Here is a 19959-nt window from a genome sequence, read left to right on the forward strand (position 1 = left end):
GGATGGGCGGGCCTGGAGGGAAAGTGGGTGGGCCTGGGCCCATCCAGGCCCACCCGTGGCTACGCCCCTGGTACATAGTGGTGGTCTCAGTACTGGAGCAGCGGGACAGGATTGTAGGTGCATTGGTAGAGCTGTTTGTAGACATCACAGGGCTTTAAAAATTCACACCTGAAATCAAAACCTAAGATCCAACTATTAAACTGTAACTGGTTTTGTAAGTTAAGCTGAGGTAACAAATACTGTATCCACTTCCTGCTTCACAGGAAACAGCTGGTTTCCCCAGCAACAGGTCTAGCAAAGAAAATAATGTTAAAAACGAGGAAAAGGAGCTTTCCTGTCAGGAAAAGAGCAGGCTGTTTTCCCCTCTGACAACCAGGCAGGATGTAGTGTCCAAAAATAAGATTGAGCTTGACTGCTCTCAAACACCCTTAGTCTTGGAAAAGATTTCACTGTGCTTTGAAATGCTAGGCATCCCCTTGCACTAAGGGTATACAGAAGACTTCAGGCTGGATATGAGTTTGCTTTTAATTCATTCCTATCTCTCTGTTTTGCAGGAGCCAACCAACAAAAGGGTTAAACCTGTTTCAAAGGTGGCAGTGACAACCAACCCTGTACCTCCCTCCAAGGTGACGCCTCTGAGACGACTTAGCCAGACCATCCAGGTACCAGGTTTGAATTATGTATACACCTGCACAGAATAGCCCAGAAGTTTTAGAATACCCTTTGCCAGCCACGAGGGGGCATTAAGGTGCTTGGCATTATAATAAAGGAAGGATTAAAAGTGACAGCATAGAACTGTGATTCTGAGGGCTTTGGGTTTCTTATCTTGGCCATTCAAGTGAGTCACTTTACCTTCCTGTGCTTCAGGGCTAATTTGTTTTATAAAATTTAATTACCCACATCAAAGTAGTGTACAAAGTAGAAAACAAAACAGTGATATAAAACCTACAGGTACCAGCTTTTCTGTTACTGAATCTCTCTGTGTGAGATTTGGTCCCAGCCTTGTGCTTTGCCTCATTTGTTTATCTTTCTTTCCTTTTTGTTTTATTTTTTCTAAATTTTTTAATTTATTGCTTCAGAGGACCATCAGTCTACGGAGCGACAATCAGCTGTTCAGCTTCTCCCCCCGATCCCGGTCCCGGAACCCATCTGCTGCCTCCAAGCGTCGCAACAGCAAGTTGTGGAGTGAGACCTTCGATCATGTCAGCGAGGAACTCTCGGCCAAAGAGGTGAAAAGACAGGAGGTGAGTCTTGTGGGGGGGGGGGGGGGGGAGCTCAAACAGATCCGTCACCATAGAAAACCTGCAACAACTTTGAAAATAGGTATTGAACGGTCTGTTCCCCTGATCCCACAAAGAGAAAATTTTCCTTCTTGCATCAGGTCATTGTTTTGAGGAACCAATAGCCCCTTTCTGTTCCTTCCTCGGCTACAGGTCATTTTTGAACTGATGCAGGGAGAGCAGCAGCTGGTGGATGACCTTAATTTAGTGAAAAAGGTAGGTGTTAAGGTGACGGTGGTCTCTTTTGGTTGGGTGGTAGTACTGTGTGTTGTAATGTTTTAGGCGAGGCTTCTCTTGTCAGCCCCTCGGGAATCTGGAAAACCTGTGGAACTGATTGGGAGAGAGAAAACGTTTAATGTAAAAACTAAAGCAGATGTATAGTGAGCAATTTGATAGGCAGGGCTTTTTGAAACTGCACTTAACTGCATATTGCTGCTTTTCCACTTTTTCTCCAGAATTACTATGAGCCAATGTTAAAGCTAAGCATCATGTCTTCAGAGGAGCTGAGTGAGATCTTTAGCACACTGGAGTCATTCATCCCACTGCATGAAGGTATGAGGCAGGAGAAGGAGAGGAATTTGAGATGTGGTTCTTGTTACTGGCTCAGCCATTAACTGTAGATATTGATTTTAAAAAAATGAATAAAATGTATTACTCATTATGCCCTCCTTCCTTACAGATCTGTTGCGCCGCTTGCTGGCGATGAGACAAGCAGATGGGACAGTTCATGAGGTGGGACCTACTCTGTTGAACTGGGTAAGCAGTAGCAGTTGGAACTCTGATGAACCTACAATGTGTCAGGTTATGGCAAGCGTTGTTTGACCCCAGTAGTGTAGCTAGGTGGGGGCCTGGGCTCCCCCAAATTTGCTCTGGGCCCCTGGTTGGCTGATGGGGGGGGGGTCCCCAACCCCCATCAGCTGAAGACTTTGTCCAGTGCTGGTCTGCAGCAGCACCAACACCACCGCCGCATTGCCTGCCCTGCTGTCTCTTCCCCTCACGTCTGGCACGCTCCTTTTAGTGAAACTCTCAATTTCACTAAAAGGAGTGTCCCCAACGTGAGGGGAAGAGAGCAGGGCAGGCAATTGGGGGGGGGGGGGAGGGACCAAAATGCCCCCCAACTTGGGCTCTGGCCCCCTCTCACCTCGAGGTCTTGCTACACCTCTGTTTAACCCTGCTGCTGATCACTTTCCTGGGCCAGAGTGCAGGCATTCTCAGGCCTTTTAGGATGGTTCTTCCAGGTTGCTAATCTTGTGGTTTAGCCATTATTGAAATTCACCACAACAGGAAACAAATAGCAGCTCCACTAAATACCCTGCGAGAACACAACCATTTATTTGTGGAGAGGTTTGGGGATTTCTCAGTTCTCGTGCCTTTTTTTTTTTTTCTGTAGTGGTTCAATATAAGTTTTTCATTCAGGTACTGCAGGTGAGCACATTCAGAGGGTTAAAATAGTTCTCAGTTACCAAAATTGCAAAACCCACAACACACGTACATGGAGTGGGGATGTATGGTGTGGAAGAAAAAAAGGGAAAGGGGGGATACATTTAGAAATGTTCAAATCTTTTGTAGGCTTCAGGCATTTCAATTAAAAAAAACAAAACATAAGAATCATGCTATAAACTTGGAAAGAGGGAGGCATGGTGGAGTGATAGGTGCCTGGAATCATCATCAGCAGAGGATAATTGTAGCCAAAACCATGACAATGCATACTATTCCTGTGGGAATTCTGTGAAGGCGGTGGTGGCATTGGGTCTTCCCCCCCCCCCCCCCCCCCCCCCCGCGACAGGAATCACAAGGCAAGAGGAAGTGAACCGCTGCATATCAGGTCACCTCCTCCGCCGCCCTAGACTCAACTGTTTATGTGAACTTTCATATAACAGTAGAATGTAGAGAAGGTGGAGGAGGAGGAGGTGCCCTGATATGCAGCGGTTCACTTCCTCTTGCCTTGTGATTCCTGTTCAGCAGCTCACTTCTCCTCCTGTCTTGCAATTACTGCATGGAAGGAGGGCTGAGCTGATGCTGGCAGAGTGTGCCATGGGGATAAGAGAGGGGCAGAGCAAGGTAAGACTGTGCCATTTGTGTGGGGAGAGATCAGACTTGAGGGTGTGCCATGGGGCAGGCAGCTTGTGGGAATCTCTGTTAAGGGAGGGAGATGCAGGATGGTGGCAGTCCAGCCTGATGTTCCGGCACCAACAAGGGCGTGCCCAGGCTCACCTGTGGCTACGCCCCTGGTAAGGAGGGCAAGGAAGGTTGTCCCTGACACAGGATTAAGCAGGGGGCAACCAGGCAGGCTGTGTTAACTCTTGTGTTGGTGTCGTTTTTGTCCTTTAGTTGCCAGGCCTACATGCCTATGAGCGCTACTGCTGTAATCAGGTGGCTGCCAAGGCTCTGCTTGACTACAAGAAGCAGAACCGACAGGTGGAGAACTTCCTGAGACTCTGTCAGGAATCGGCTTTCAGCCGCCGCCTTGACCTCTGGAACTTCCTGGATCTACCCCGGAGCCGACTAGTGAAGTACCCACTGCTTTTGAAAGAGATCCTGAAGCAGACAGGGACCGATCACCCAGACTGGGCTCATCTGCAGGAGGTGGTGAGTGTTGGAAGAATTTTATCCTGTGCCTTGGAACAGACTGGAGCTTTGAGTTAAGGTTGCAGACGTTGGTGTTTTCCTGTTTGTGGTGACTGATCATAGTTTTTCTGCTTCCTTCTTTCAGATCGCTCTCAGCCAAGACATTGTGGGATTGATTAACAGCAGGACCGGTGAGGCGGAGTGTCAGTACTACAAGAAGAGGCTTCTATACCTGTATGACTCTCAACAGGATGCCACCATCCCCTGTTCTCGCATACTCCTCTGCCACGGGGAGCTGAAGAACAGCAAAGGACAGGTGCATACACTCTGCTTACCCTGAAATCCCCCCCTCCCCCTGGCCCGACTCTAGCTATCTCCACTACCCATGTGGTAACTTCAGCTTTCACTGGATCTGGCTGCAGAGTCGCTATACTCACGTTAGCCCTCTCCTCAAGTCGCTTCACTGGCTCCCTATCCGCTTCCGCATACGGTTCAAACTTCTCCTTTTGACCTACAAGTGCATCCACTCCGCAGCTCCTCAGTACCTTTCCGCTCTCATCTCTCCCTACACTCCTCCCCGTGAACTCCGTTCGCTGGGTAAATGTCTCCTGTCGTCCCCCTTCTCCCCCACTGCTAACTCCCGGCTCCGTTCCTTCTATCTCGCTACTCCCTGAGCCAGTACGTCAGGCTCAGTCTCTGGCTGTCTTCAAGTCTAGGCTTAAAGCCCACCTCTTTGCTACTGCTTTTGACTCCTAACCATGACTCTCTTACTCAACACCCTCACTTATCACCCCTACCACTGCAATTGCCCCACCCCTAGCTGTCTGTCCGTCTGTCCAATTTAGATTGTAAGCTCTGTTGAGCAGGGACTGTCTTTTCATGTTAATTTGTACAGCGCTGCGTAAGTCTAGTAGCGCTATAGAAATGTTTAATAGTAGTAGTAGTAGTAGGGTCTGGAACCTCCTGTTTAATAGGTTAAATGAACCTCTCTTCTTTTTCCTTCAGCGACTCCATGTCTTTCTGTTTGAGGCTGTCCTTGTAATAACACGGCCATTGTCCCGAGAAGAGCAGCTCTGTTACCAAGTGTATCGTCAGCCCATTCCTGTGCAGGACCTGGTGTTAGAGGATCTGCCCGATGGGGAGGTGCGGCTAGGTGGCTCCATCCGGGGTGCCTTTATCACTGGCAATGAGCGAGGTATGGGTGTCTGACATCACAAGGCCTGCTAATAGCAGCTCAGAGTCTGGGGTTGGTGTGATCCTATGGGTGGGAGAAGCAGTCTCTATATTTGTTTGTCAGAGGCAGTCTATGAAAAGTTCCTGAAAATTCTTTAGGTATCTGAGCTGTGAAATTCTTTAACCAGCAGCGGTGTTTCACAATATCCCTATTTGTGCTGCTTCTCTTTACTGCTAGGCAGTGGCGTAGCCAGACCTGACATTTTGGCTGGGCCCAGAGCTAAAATGGGTGGGCACTATATATATATATATATATATATATATATATATATATATGCATGAGTAGTGTGCCCTACTTCTAGCATTTTTCCTCTCTCTCCCTCCTTTCATCCAGCATTTCTCCTGTTTCTCTCTCCATCTGACCAACCAGGGTCTCACCCTTGCTCCCCTTCCTTCTCCCCAACAGCTTGTCTCTCCCCTGCCCTTTTCCATGTCCCCTCTTTCTCCCACCATCTTTCCATTCATCTTTCTCTCTGTACCCCTCTTCTATCCAGCATCCCAACTCTTCTTTCTTTCCATCCAGCTTCTCTCCTCTCCCCTCCATCCAGCATGTCCCCTTTCTCTCTCTCCATTCCACCAACATCTTCCCTCGCTCTCCACCTTCTGTCCAATGTCTCCCTCCTTTCATCCAGTGTCTCCCCTTTTTCTGTCCCCATCCAACATCTTTGATCTCTCTCTTCCCCCCCCCCCCCCCATGCAACATACACCCTGACACACTTTCTTCCTCTTTCCCTTCCAAACAAAATATTTTTTCTATGCTCCTCCACCCCAGCATTTTTTGGTTCCACGTACCTTAGTTCCCCAGGCACCCAAACGGCTGTTGAGATCAGCCACGGAGCTCAATTGCATCCCTTCTACATGCTGCCACTGTGAGCAGCCTCAACAAAAAGAAGAAAATGAAGCGCGGGGCCGCCGCAGCCTTCAGGCATGTGCTGTTGGTCTGCCGGTCCTCAGCCCTCAGAACAGGAAATTGACGTCAGTGGGGGCAGTGGACAGCAGAGCCAACAGCGCATGCCTGAAGGCTGCTGCGGCGTGTGGCACCGTGCTTCATTTTCTTCTTTTGCTGAGGGCGAGGCTGCTCACAGAGACGCGGCGGTAGCGGCGGAGGATCATCTCAGCGGGAGGCCCACCCGTAGCTACACCCCTGCTGCTAGGGGCCATTCCCAGGTATGTCTACTCTTACCTCCCCCCCCCCCCCCCCCCCCCCCCTTTTTTTTTTTGCTGGCCAGTCAAGCTACTGTGAAAACTCATTCCACTTCCTTCCTATACTATACTGGGTCCTATGGCAGCTTCCCCTTCCTCCAGCATGTTGCCTTTGTAAATTGAAAGGATTTTTAAGCATATGTTTACTGTCAGACCCAACAGCTTTTGTTTCTTTGGAAGGCAAAAAGAATAACTGATGCTGATGTGAGAGAGGGAGATGGAAGAACAGCAGGACTGTTTTGACTATCCACCTCCTAAGAATTTTCTGGGCCAACTGGTTGCTGTAGATAGAGGAACAATTGCTGCTGAAAGAGGGTTTTAAAACTATATTTTTGTTTTCATGTTTAATGTGTTTAGGGGATGCAGTACCTACTGAAAATGGTTAGCATGGTTTCTGGTAAGAGGAAAATAAGGTTGGCATGACATTACAGAACTCCTTTTGCTCTCATTCTGTCCTGCAGCCAAGAACTTCTTTCGGGTCAGCTTCTGTGAGAGGTCACGGGGCCAGTCCCACACCCTCCAGGCCAATGATGCCTTCAACAAGCAGCAGTGGCTCTCGTGCCTACGTCGTGCCATGATGGCTTCCCGTGGAGAGGACTCGACGGGCTCCCTGACGGAACTGGCTGGACTCAGCATTCACTGCACTGACAGCACAATGGAGGAGGGGTAACCACAGTCAGCCCACCTCTTCTCCATCAGGCCGGAACCCCACTGCTGCACTTCCTCACAAGCAAAAAAACTTTTGCTGGCAAAAGGCCATTTTTTTTTTTTTTTTTGCTGGAAGCTCTCTTCCCTCTGCCTATCCTGTCGTGGGTGTAGTCCTCTCTTTTCCCATTCCCTGTAGTCAGCTGGTTTGTACCTTAACTGGATTTGGGAGATTAGAGGGCCCTCACGCTAATGCCACCAGCATTCTCTCTGCCTGTACTTGTAATCTTCTTTAATTTATTTGCCACTCTGAACAGTGGGTCTGACTTCTGCAGCAAGAAGTTGTCTTCTCACTATGCCTTGGTTAAATGATATTTACAATTCTTCTGTACCTCAGTTCTCCTGTACAATGTTTCTTACATATGTGATATGTCTGTATCTTTGTGCTGCTTGTTGGGTAATGCCTAGTTTGCAGGGGTCACTGGCAGCTTTTGTAGAAGGACAGCTGGCCCCTGTTCAAACAGCTTACAGATGACTTGGTGGTGGAGTAAAAAGAGTGAAAATGGCTTTCAGCTGCGCATGTTGTGGTGCTGGAGGACAGCTGAACTGTAGCTTCACTTTTTGAGACAAACCAATAAAGGAGTGGGATTATTTTTCTTTTTTTGAAGCTCTAGTCTAGATTTTTCTGTCTCTGCAACCTTGCCTTGACTATTTTTCTCTCTTAAGCCTAGCTGCCTGTAGCAAACCTGGCTTTATAAATTCAGTAAGGTCAATCTGTTTACTGCTACCGCCTACTACTGTGTGTGTCTAATGTCATTCAGCTTTGTGCTACAGCTTCCATCTCTGCTGCACTTCCCGGTCAACATGTTGTAGGTCTCCCAACACTTGGTGCTAGGCAGTTCAGCTTCTAAAGCATTACACGATCCTTAATTAGCATTCATCTGAACTGTGCTAGGATCCTGCCTGCATCTGTGGCCATCGGCTGACTGACTTTGCTTGACAAGTGGTCCTCGCTTATTCCCTACTTGGTTGTAGAGCCCACAAAACACAGGTCTTACACACTTCCTGGAAATGCACTTAGTGACCAAATACAAGAAGGAAATAAAATAAAACTATATATTTACATGGAGTTGCAGACTGTTAATCAGCTTTTCAGTTTATTAAGGATGTGGTTGTGATTAAAGGGGTGAACAAAAACAATTAGATTTAATTCTGCAAATGAGCACTGGGAGTAAAAGGTTTCATAACCAGCAGTGTTTAGCCAGGTTTTGGTGGAGATGGCTGGTGTAGATTCAGTGGGGGTAGGGGTTTGGTACTCAGCTGCTATTTCTGTATCGCTCTCTCTCCTAAGAGCCTGTGCTTGATTTTAGTGTGGGGTTTTTTTTTTTTTTTATTTTGCATGCATTTTGATGGCCACTGGCCTACTTTTACACAACAAGACTTTATGATGATTTTCCCATTCTGATCGATCTTCTGGGTTTGGGAGTAAAATTAGTGTAGGAAATGAGTTGCACAACTTACTGTGTTGGCTTAAGTGCTTCTCAGTGTGTCAATGTAAAATAAGGGAAGAAAGGGGAGCCTTCATCAGAACTCTTAACTGTCCTAGGGAGGAGGATTTGCTAGGCAGGTGAGCAAATTGGCACCATCAGGCACACCTCCAGGCTTCAAAACACACGTGAGTAAAGGGTTATGCATAATTTTAAGAGGTACATGTGTTGTTACTTATCAACTAAAGAAGAAACAGAAGAAAATATTTTTTTTCACTCTGCGTATAGTTAAGCTCTGGAACAAATGGTAAAAGTGGTTAATATACTATAGCTGAAACTGTTATTTATCAGATGTGGAGCAACCCGCCGCTTATCTTTAGGACTAAATTGCTGCTTTTTGGGACTCTACCAGATACTTGTAACCTGGACTGATCACTGTTGGGGAAACAGGATACTGGGCTAGAGGGGTCCAGCTCTTATGATTACATGCACATTTGAAAGGAATACCCAAAACACTGTATGCCTGAGGGAATTCTGTAGAAATGTTACATTGGACAGTTGTACAGAACTCCCAACCTGTGCAGGTTCCAGCAGGCAACTGTGGTGGCTCTCCTAAACACCTTCCTTCTGTAGCAGTCGTGTGACAAGATGAAGTGATGAACGGTTGCTTATCAGGCTATGTCCTCCCTGTCTGTCTTTTCTGGGCTTGGGTGCTGATTTGAAGCACAAGTGTATGGCTTCCTAAACCTGTTCTGGGGATCCCACAACCAGTTGGATTTTCAGGATCTCCCCAAAGGATATGCAACACACATACACTCTTCAGTAAATTATATTTCACTATAGTTACAATATAATCACTATATTAATAAACATAACTATGAAGAACTATTTATTAATACTTTATTACATCAAATTATCCATCAAAATTTTTCTTAAACATTTCTTTAAAATGTAACTACATACACTGTAATACTACCTGAAAAACACAATGTGGAATTAACATATATTATGACACACTAAAAGTCTTCAAGGCTGTGGAGATGTTGGTCACAGTCTTGATAAACTCCCAATCATTCAGTGAAACTTGGTGATTATATTCAAGTAATTTTCTATATTCAAGCTGTTCACTGAAACAAATCCAAATCACCAGCATAAGCAGGAGGTTGATGTAATCTGTGAAATCTTGATGAATTCTTCCATACTTTGCATAAAAAAAAATTAAATGGATCAGTTGAACTCATATTTATTAGGATTTACTTACCACCTTTTTGAAGGAATTCACTCAAGGCAGTGTACAGTAAGAATAGATCAAACATCAACAATAGGCAATTACAGCAGTAAAAATATTCAAATAACGATACAAAGTATGGCATGGTATACTACTTACAATGTCAACACAATATGTAATAGAACATTTTAATTGATAGTGTAGGGTAAAACAATGATGTAACATATAGGTAGGTAAGAGAGTAAGCAGTGTTAGAAAGTAAGGTGATTGATTTAAAGAAAGTTGCACATGAGGTCTGAGAGATGGTTAAATATTATCTCAGCTAGGATAGGAGTGGATAAACATGTTCTGCTGTATGTGCAGCCCGAGTCGCTGCTTGTGTGAGTGAGACTAACAAAGTTAGTTACTTGTTCCATTAAAAGCCTGGTCGAAGAGCCAAGCTTTCACCTGCTTCCTGAAGTAGAGAGAGTCTTGTGTTAAGGGGGGCCTTTCAGGCAATGGATTCCAGAGTGTGGGGGCTACTCAGGAGTAGGCTTTCTTGCGGGTATCACATCGTGTAATGTCTTTTGGAGAGGGTGTGGTTAGTGATAGTCCTTGGGAGGACCTTAGTGTCCTTGGCGGTATGTGGAGGATCATCCTATTCTTCAGATACTCAGGCCCATTCCTTTCAGGGCCTTGAAGATCAGACAAGAGTTTTAAATTTAGCCCAGTATTGTACTGGTAGCCAATGAAGTTTTTGCAAAAATGGTGTGATGTGGTCATGTCGCTTGCAACCTTCTATGAGTTGCTGCTGCATTCTGAATCAACTGGAGCTGGTGCAGGCCCTTTGTAGTCAGACCATTGTATAGTGCATTGCAGTAATCCAGTCTTGATGTTATTGTGGCATGCACAACTGGGATAAAATTTACCTTCTTGATGTAAGGAGAGAGGCAGCATAGCCGTCGCAAATAGAAGCAGCTCTTGATGGTTGCTTGGAGTTGGAGAATCAGAGTAAGTGCTGAATCTAACCGTATTCCAAGGTTCCTGATTTGTGATTTGAGGGGGAGTTCATACTTCCCAAAAGGGATTTTGATGTCAGGTATGTATCCACTTGTGTTAGGGACCCAGAGAAGCTCGGGTTTACTTGGGTTCAGGCTAAGTTTGTTGTGTTTAGCCCATTCTTGAATTGATGTTAGGTAATCAGTTTATTCAAGGCTGTAGGTAAGTCAGGTTCAATGGATATAAGCAGCATCAGTTCATCATCTGCATAGATGTAGAACTGAGTATCTATTGACCGAATCAGCTGAGCTAGTGGCTTGAGGTACATATTGAACAGAATAGGTGACAGTATCGATCGTTGTGGTACCCCACAGGTCAGTGTCCATGGTGGGGATGAGTTGCTGCCAAACATTATGGATTGTTACCTGCCTGATAGGATCGAAACCGGGCAAGTACTGTTCCATTGATACCTCTTCCTGTCAGTCGTGCTAGCATGATATCATGATCCACAGTGTCAAAAGCTGCTGAGAAATCTAGCAGTACTAACATTGAGGTGAATCCCTTGTCTCGGTTTCTGTGAAGATCATCTAGTAGGGATATGAGGACCATTTGTTCCATAACTGGGTCTGAAGCCAGATTAACATGGATCTAACCAGTTACTCTTTTCTAGCCATTCATTAAGTTGAACACAAACTGTTTGTTCTATGAGTTTCCCTAGAAACAGGATGTTGAATACTGGCCTGTAACTTCCAAGTCTATCTTGGTCAAGGTTTTTCTTTAGCAGAGGGTGAACCACTGCCCTTTTTAATGGTAGTTGCCCATTAGAAAGAGAGGTGTTCTCAATTTTTGTGGCGCCTTCTATAAGGCCCATACTTGCCTGCTGCACTATCTTTGATGGGCAGGGGTCGAGGGAGCAGGTAGTTGGTCAAAGGTCTCTTAGGATTTTGTCAAGGCTCTCCTCTGTCATTGGGTTAAAAGTGTCCCATCTGTCTCTGTCAGGAGGGGGCAAGTTTGTGCATCCCTGGTTGATTGGGTGGGATTGCCTGTAAATCCTGACAGAGACTTTTAATTTTGTTGGCAAAGTATGCAGCAAAATCATTGCAGGTCAGTTTAGACTGGGCAGGCTGCTTCTGTTGTGGGGGTTGCAGTAGGCTGTTTACTATACTGAACAACTGCTTGGTTGGATTGGCAGCCTGTGCAATGCATTGAGAGAAATACTGTTTTTTGGTTGCTGTTAAGGCTTGGCGGTACTTTGCCACGTGCTTCCTACAGATTAGCCTGTCTTCAGGCGAGATTTACACCATCTCCTTTCCGGTTTTCATCCTTCACATTTAAGGATCCGGAGTTCTAGAAAAAAAACAAGGTGAGCGTTTGTGAGTGGGGCACAAGACCTTTTTTTAGTGGTGCTGTTTTCTCTAAGGTCTTGGCTAAGTGTGTATTCCAGATGTCAACTTGTTCTGACATTGTAGTTGTCTTTTCATCCACATGTGGACAATACAAGGCCTCTAGCAAATTCTTAGTGGTCAGCTTTTTTTTTTTGTTTGTTTTCTGATCTAACCTCTGGGAGGTGTCATTTGTTTCAGGTGGTCACTTAGGGAGAATTTAATTAGAAAATGGTCTGACCAATCCTGTTACCCAGAATTCTGGGATATCCACCCCTTTGTAGAATACCAGGTCCAGTATGTAACCCTTTTCGTGGGTCGGTCACTTGTGTAAATCCTAGTGCTGTCATTGTGTCCAAAAAGGCAACAAAGAAAAAACACAAAGCCTAATTCTCTCGTCTCAGCACTCTGCGCCCCTCCCATCTATTCTTAAAACATCAGACATCGCAATCCCCATTTCGGACAATCTGAAAATTCTTGGAGTGATTCTAGACAACCACCTTTCACTTGAAAATCATGCTATATCCACTACAAAGAAAATGTTCAATATGATGTGGATATTGAAACGCGTAAAACCCTATCTTCCCCTGAAAACTTTCTAGAATTTAGTACAATCCACAGTACTTACCCATGTCGACTACTGTAATAGCATTTTCCTTGGCTGCAAGGCCCATATCCTGAAAAAAGTCCAGACTGCCCAGAATACAAAGAACGAATCAACTTCAAGGTCCACACATTAATCCACGGCGAATCTCCGGACTATGCTCAATCTGTTTGAATCTTAGCGAAATTACCTCAACCTGCATTACCCCAACTGCAAAGGAATCAAGTACAACACCTATCATGGATCTATTTTCTCCTTCCTGGGCCGTCAACTCTGGAATGCTCTCCCTAGATCTATCCGATCAATCTGCGACTACCTACCCTTCCGGAAAGCACTAAAAACCCATTTATTCAAGCAAGCCTATCCAAACGATCCAGATTAATCTTATGAACCATCTACCTAACACATACCCCCATGATAACAACATTGACCCAGACTTCATCTCCCACCTTACTCCCCTCTCCATTGCCTTTTTCTACCTACTCATCTTGTCTATTATTCTGGTATAATTAACTTTTACCCTCTCTAACAATATTCTGTATTCCTTTTACTATGTAAGCCACAATGAACCTGCTTTGAGTGGGAAAGCGCGGGATACAAATGTAATAATAATAATAACAACAATAACTGTGGTTGTATCTGGGGTTTCGATGTGTAGATTGAAGTCTCCCATGATCACCAGCCTAGGGTAATTCAGGGTCACTTGAGTAATCAGATCTAGGAGTTCTTGCACAAATAATGTGTTGTTACGAGGTGCTCAGTATACCACAAGCATCCAGATTGCTTTCTCCTCTTCAAGTTTGATTAAAAGAGATTCTGATTCATGTAGCTGGGGGATGAAGATTCTGCGCAGTTTGATTGTATTCCAAATCAAGACTGCTCCCCTCTACCCCATCTTCTTGGTCTTGGTTGATGTTGAAACCTCTTGGGCATAGTTCAGCCAGTGCTAAACCCCCACTTTCATTTAGCCAGGTTTCACTTATTCCTAGGATGTCAAGATGCTGTTCATTTACGCATCATGGATCACTGAGGATTTCTTTGCAGCTGATCTGGCATTCACCAGTCCTATAGATCCCAAGGGTGGTCTGGGGGTAGCTTTGGTGTGGCAATGAGGTGATCTTTTAAGTATTGTTATGTAGGTGCTTGACCTCTTGCACTTTTGCCTTCTCTTTGGTTGTGGGGATTATGGTTTACTCTCCCATATGCATTGTTATATCATTATTTACTTGGAAATTATTAAACTTCGTTTTTTTAAACATTATTTGGTTCCATTCTTTGGATAGCCTGGCTTATATTCCCACCTTTTTTATTTGTTACTTTGGGACCAAGGCACATTTTTTGTGTCAGAAGCTAGTTAAGCAAAATTTCTATGGGTGGCATTGCAATCCACCCTGTGGCTCAGCAGTCTTACTAGTTGGCAATGCAGGGTTAAGGCTTTAAATAATCTAAAATAACAGACCTTTTTAAAGTTGTAAATTCAGTCTAGGCCTGTGAGATCAAAGGCTTCCAGCAACAAAGAAACAAATGGCCACTTCTATGTGAATTTCTTTGCAGAGGGGTTGATAGTTGCCTTTAGTTTTAAGGAATCTAGCAGATTCAGAATTTTAGAAATAGATTATATAGTTAAAATAAATTTGTTAGCTCAGGGATTGCAGGTATGAACTTTAGAGTTTTTGGTTCTGATATCCTTGGATGGTCCAATTGATGCAGGTTGTTGTATACTTTTTCTTTGTTGTCTAGGAGGAGGGTTATATGTAAATAAAAATCCAGCTCTGATCACAGGGCATGAGGAGAGTTATTTGTAACGTGAAGGGGAGATAAAATTTCCTTTGTCCAGCCAAAATAAATGGAAGAAGATTCAAAGTAAAATTGAGGACTCGTGCCTCAACACAGACTGAGCAGAAGTCAGAAAGTTTGAGTTGTAAACAAGCAGAAAATGTAATTATTTAATCTAAGTTGCAGAGCCTGCTGTGAACCCAGCCAGCCAGCCAGCCACTAATAACGTTCACATCTTTAAGACTCCATGCTTAAAGATGTGGATGTTATATGCAATGCAGGTTCAACTGATCCGTTTAATTAATGATGATATGCGCTGAAATTTATTTAATACTGAGTTTCTTTGCTTTATGTGAGCAACTTTGTAAATAATAATTCCAAACAGACAAAAATACCTTTTTTCTTCTGGTAGCTTGGGCCGCCTGCGCCTCCTATAACATTAAGGTGTGTACCCTATTCCTCCAATACCAAAAAGAGGGAGGTTCATTCTGCAACCAATAGTTAAGGATATGCTTCATCCCCAATACTTAGGCTTTGCTAACAAATAAACTGGAAGCTTTATCAGGAATCCCATAAGCTTCTCATTTAGACAACAAAACTCCCTTCCAAGAAAAGGCTATATGTTGACCAAAAATATTCCCCAATTATCTATGAAGTGTCCTCCAAAAAGCTTGGTTTTATTAGCTGTGGTGAGCATCCACCTCTCTGGACCAATCATAGGTGCTGCATATGTGCTGGAGACTTGCAGTTGGGTCTTTCATATGTGCTGGAGACTTGCAATTGGTGTCTTTGCCACACCTCTTCTTAGTAAATTACATTTGTAACAAGTTATACCAGGTAGCTGAGTTGCCCTAGCAACGGGAGGCCCCATCAGAGTTTGTGACCAGCCAGAAATTCCTTCATGAGGCTGATAGTAAAGAAAGATGGGGGCTGGGAAATAGTGCAGCATACCTGAAGTAGAACATTATAGCTAAAAATTTGTAGACATGTGATATATATGCTTTATAAAGTATGCAATATTGAGACTCCTGGAGTTCTGCTCCAAAACCCTGCTTTGGGATAACCTTGATCAATTTAGGAACGTCCACACCCCCCCCCCCCCCTCCCAATTATACCTAAGATCTCTACTCCAGGTCTCCTTAAGAGGACCATATTCCCATGGCGGGAGAAGAGAAACTAAAGCTTTATGTTGCCCAGTTACAGAGACCTATCCAAAAACATCCCTTGTAAAAAGTCCCTGCGCTTCTGACCCGATCTCGATTTCAAGGCTGCCTGATCTAGTGGGTTAAAGGGAGTCTTTGCTGTAATTCTGTCAATCACAACTTACTTCTTGACACACTGTCCTCTTTTGGGTTCCAGGGCTCTGTCCTCTCCTGGTTCTCCTCTTATCTCTCCCATCGTACCTTCAGAGTACACTCTCATGGTTCTTCCTCCACCCCTATCCCGCTCTCTGTTGGAGTCCCTCAGGGTTCTGTCCTTGGACCCCTTCTTTTCTCTATCTACACCTCTTCCCTGGGCTCCCTGATCTCGTCTCATGGCTTCCAGTATCATCTCTATACTGACGACACCCAGCTTTATCTCTCCACACCTGACATCACTGCGGAAACCCAGGCCAAAGTATCGGCCTGCTTATCCGACTTTGCCGCCTGGATGTCCAACCGCCACCTGAAACTGAACATGGCCAAGACCGAACTTCTTGTCTTCCCACCCAAACCCATTTCCCCTCTACCTCCACTCTCTATTTCGGTTGATAACACCCTCATCGTCCCCGTCTCATCTGCCCGCAACCTCAGTGTCATCTTCGACTCCTCCCTCTCCTTCTCTGCGCATATCCAGCAGATAGCCAAGACCTGTCGCTTCTTCCTCTATAACATTAGCAAAATCCGCCCTTTCCTCTCTGAGCACACCACCCGAACTCTCATCCACTCTCTCATTACCTCTCGCCTTGACTACTGCAACCTACTCCTCACTGGTCTCCCACTTAGCCACCTAGCCCCCCTTCAGTCCGTTCAGAACTCTGCTGCACGTCTTATCTTCCGCCTGAACCGATACACTCATATCACCCCTCTCCTCAAGTCACTTCATTGGCTTCCGATCAGGTACCGCATTCAATTCAAGCTTCTGCTACTAACCTACAAATGTACTCGATCTGCAGCCCCTCCTTACCTCTCAACCCTCATCTCCCCTTATGTTCCTACCCGTAACCTCCGCTCTCAAGACAAATCCCTCCTTTCAGTACCCTTCTCCACCACCGCCAACTCCAGGCTCCGCCCTTTCTGCCTTGCCTCACCCCACGCGTGGAACAAACTCCCCGAGCCCATACGCCAGGCCCCCTCCCTGCCCATCTTCAAATCTCTGCTTAAAGCCCACCTCTTCAACGTCGCCTTCGGCACCTAACCTCTACACCTCTACCCAGGAAATCTAGACTGCCCAACTTGACATTTCGTTCTTTAGATTGTAAGCTCCTTCGAGCAGGGACCGTCCTTCTTTGTTTATTTTGTACAGCGCTGCGTAACCCTAGTAGCGCTCTAGAAATGTTAAGTAGTAGTAGTAGTAATTCTAAGAAATAATAGAAACTACCTTCTTTATTGAGATGTTCAAGCAAGGTGATGCCTAATTCCAGCCAGTTCCTAAAAAGTCCAGACTCCATTCCTGGCAGGAAATCAGCATTACCCCTAACATGGTAACAAATCACTAACATTAGGATTCTAGTTCCAACATTTCAAAAGCTCCTTCAGCAAGTCTGTAGCAAACTCTTAGCCTTGGCCTGCAAAAGAAAGTTCAAATGCCATAGAGCAAACAATGCTCGTTCCCAGTATTTGGAGTAAATTGCCCAGAGACAAATATCCAATCTCGAAGATGCCTCAGTAGACAAGCCTATGACAGGATAAACCTAAACCTCCTTGTGACCATATATCATAAAGATACTCAATACACATTTTGTATTTCTTCCTATCCCCAAAAAACTTCCTACACATTCTATTCAACAACTGCAAATCTTTTTGCAAAAGATGAAGTGGTAAAACTAGCAAAACATAAAGCCAGCGAGGGAAAAATCACCATTTAAAAAAGATGAACCTACCCATTAATGATAAAGGTAAGTGACTCCATTTTCCAAACAAGTTTAGCATCCTGTAACAACTTGTCCACATTCATACGATACCCTTGTGTCTTCATGGTCAACAGTCCAAGATAACTAAGAGTTGCCTGCCCATTTCAATGGGAAGGGTCCCCATTAACCCAGGCCCTGGATCCCTCCCTTCTGCATGGTTTCTGATTTCTCCAAATTTAAATTAAAACCTGAGAAAGCCTTATACTCAGTCATACTTTCTAACAATGCAGCACTTGAAACATGGGGATTTACCACATGAGCCAGCAGGTCATCAGCAAAGGCTGCTATTTTGAAAGTATCTGTGTGTAACTTAATAAGTTGTATGTCAGGATTCCTCTGAATGTCTTCAAGCAAGGGGTCCAAAGTAAGAACAAACAATAGAGATGATAACGGGCAACCCTGTCTGGTACCACGAATATGGAGAAAGGGGAGGAAAGCAATCCACCCAAACCTGTGCCTGAGGAAGAGTATAAAGAGTGCAGATGGTATCTCAGAAAAATCCACATATGCCATAGGCATCTAAAACCCCAAACAGAAAGCCCCACACCACTCGGTCAAAGGCCTTTTCAGCATCAAAACTTATGAGCATGGAGGGAGTAGCCTGACCGGATGCCAACTCCAATGTGGCAAGAATCTTCCATACATTCTTTGTAATATTACGGCCACACACAAAACCTACTTCAGAGTCCTCTATCATATCTGGGAGGATACAAGACAGATGGTTTGCTAAGACTTTAGCAAATAATTTGGCTTCATAATTGAGCAGTGAAATTGGCCTTATAGGATTCCAGTTTCTGCAAGTTGCAGTCTGGTTTTGGCAAAACAAATATCTGAGCTAGCCGTAGTGACTCAGGCAACTGTCCCGCTCCCACTATGGAATTAAACATAGAAATCAGCGGGAGAACAACCTCATCCCCCAGCATTTTATAAAATTCCCCTCTGTAACCATCAGGCCCAGGGGCCTTTCCAAGTAGGCTCCTCTGATAGCTCAAATACCTCCTCTTCTCCAAAAGGGGCATTTAACATGGTCAAACTGTTCAGGTCTAATCGCGAAAGGTCCAGACCAGACAGATACATAGAACTTTGCAACGGTGGAGGTTCGGGAAGCGAATACAATTGAGCATAATAATCTCTCACAATATTATCAATTTTGTTATCTGTATTCTCCAGATCCCCACTGGAAGAGTACAGGGCATCCGTCTTAAAGGAAGATGAGCCAATCAGGCCAACAATCTACCACTCTTGTTAGCATGTTTGTATAGCTGATAAGTGTGTGATTTTTGGGTATTCTGGTGTATCAGTTCTTTTAAGGTTTGATTTAAATCTAAAAGCTGAGTTTTGACCTGATCACTGTGGCTTATCCCACAGAGGTGTTGCAATTTTGTAATCTTTTTTTTCCAAATAGAGTAGGTCCCTCACCCTAGTCTTCTTTTGGTGACTAGCACAGGCTATGAATTCTCCTTGCAACACAGCTATAGAAGTATCCCAATATAAGATAGGAGTTTCCACATGAGCAGCATTTACATCTTTTTTTTTTTTTTTTTTAAATATTTTTATTGAAGGAAATGTTACATCACATGCCAACACAGCATTTACATCTTTATATGCCTGCCATTTCTGCAAGAGAAAATCTAGAACTCTCTCATCCCCATAAAACTAGTCAGGAAATGTCCACTGATAAGATTTTGGAGGCGCCCTGGGAAATCGAATTGAGTAGACACCATAGCGTGGTATGAAATTTTGATGGGTCCAATCTCAGCCCCATGTATTATCATAAATAAACATCGAGAAATTAAAATATAATCAATCCTGGAGCAATAGGAATTTCCCAGCCAGTATCCCAACCACTCCAGCCAAACAGCCATTAAACTCCCATCCTGCCTGCATGCTCCCACCTACCCCAGTTGCTGACATCCCCACTCTCCCACACCTCACCCCCTTCCCCAAACCCATTCCCAATCCTAATGGGCAACATTAGGTGCTCGACTTCCGTGCCCCCACCTGCAGCCCCCCCCCCCCCCCATATAGGTAATAAAGAGAGATACATGACAGATACGTATACACCTACCCCACCCAACCCAACCAACTAAATAAACAATCAGGAGCAACTAATGCCTCTTTGAAACTTGGGGTTACAAAAGCCCCACAATTAAGTCCCAGACAAGCAGGTAGTTGAGCAAACCGGCATAATCAAGAAACTACAAATTTGAAAAAATGCAAACAAAAGGAGCAGAATGTACCCCCCTCTTCAACAAAGCCACAGAGGCCCCAAGCAGAGTACAGGAACTTCATTTGGTTGTGCTTGGTCTATCTCGTTCCAATTATTCCACAAAAGCTTGGGCTGCCCCTACTGTATCATAATATTGTGGAAAACTATTGTGATAAACATGCAATTTAGCTAGGTAGAGCAAGTTGAAGCAAACTTGCAATTTATGTAGGCAGCCATACAACGGAGCAAACTGT

At 44.7% G+C, this 19959-nt stretch overlaps 1 protein-coding gene across 2 annotated transcripts in view; it reads left to right on the top strand.

The window, feature by feature from the left end:
- LOC115463464 (rho guanine nucleotide exchange factor 3-like) overlaps positions 1-7586 on the top strand; it is a 72993-nt gene extending 65407 nt beyond the window's left edge. For both annotated transcript variants that reach the window (XM_030193981.1, XM_030193982.1), the window contains 9 exons: positions 555-662; positions 1080-1244; positions 1434-1496; positions 1736-1832; positions 1960-2036; positions 3612-3869; positions 3994-4164; positions 4854-5043; positions 6746-7586. In XM_030193981.1, coding sequence (XP_030049841.1) covers positions 555-662; positions 1080-1244; positions 1434-1496; positions 1736-1832; positions 1960-2036; positions 3612-3869; positions 3994-4164; positions 4854-5043; positions 6746-6954 — 1338 coding nt within the window. In that variant the 3' untranslated portion in view covers positions 6955-7586. The remainder of the gene's footprint in view (positions 1-554; positions 663-1079; positions 1245-1433; positions 1497-1735; positions 1833-1959; positions 2037-3611; positions 3870-3993; positions 4165-4853; positions 5044-6745) is intronic.
- The last annotated feature ends 12373 nt before the right edge of the window (positions 7587-19959 follow it).

The sequence above is a fragment of the Microcaecilia unicolor genome, chromosome 2, assembly GCF_901765095.1.
Source record: "Microcaecilia unicolor chromosome 2, aMicUni1.1, whole genome shotgun sequence".
NCBI lineage: Eukaryota > Metazoa > Chordata > Amphibia > Gymnophiona > Siphonopidae > Microcaecilia > Microcaecilia unicolor.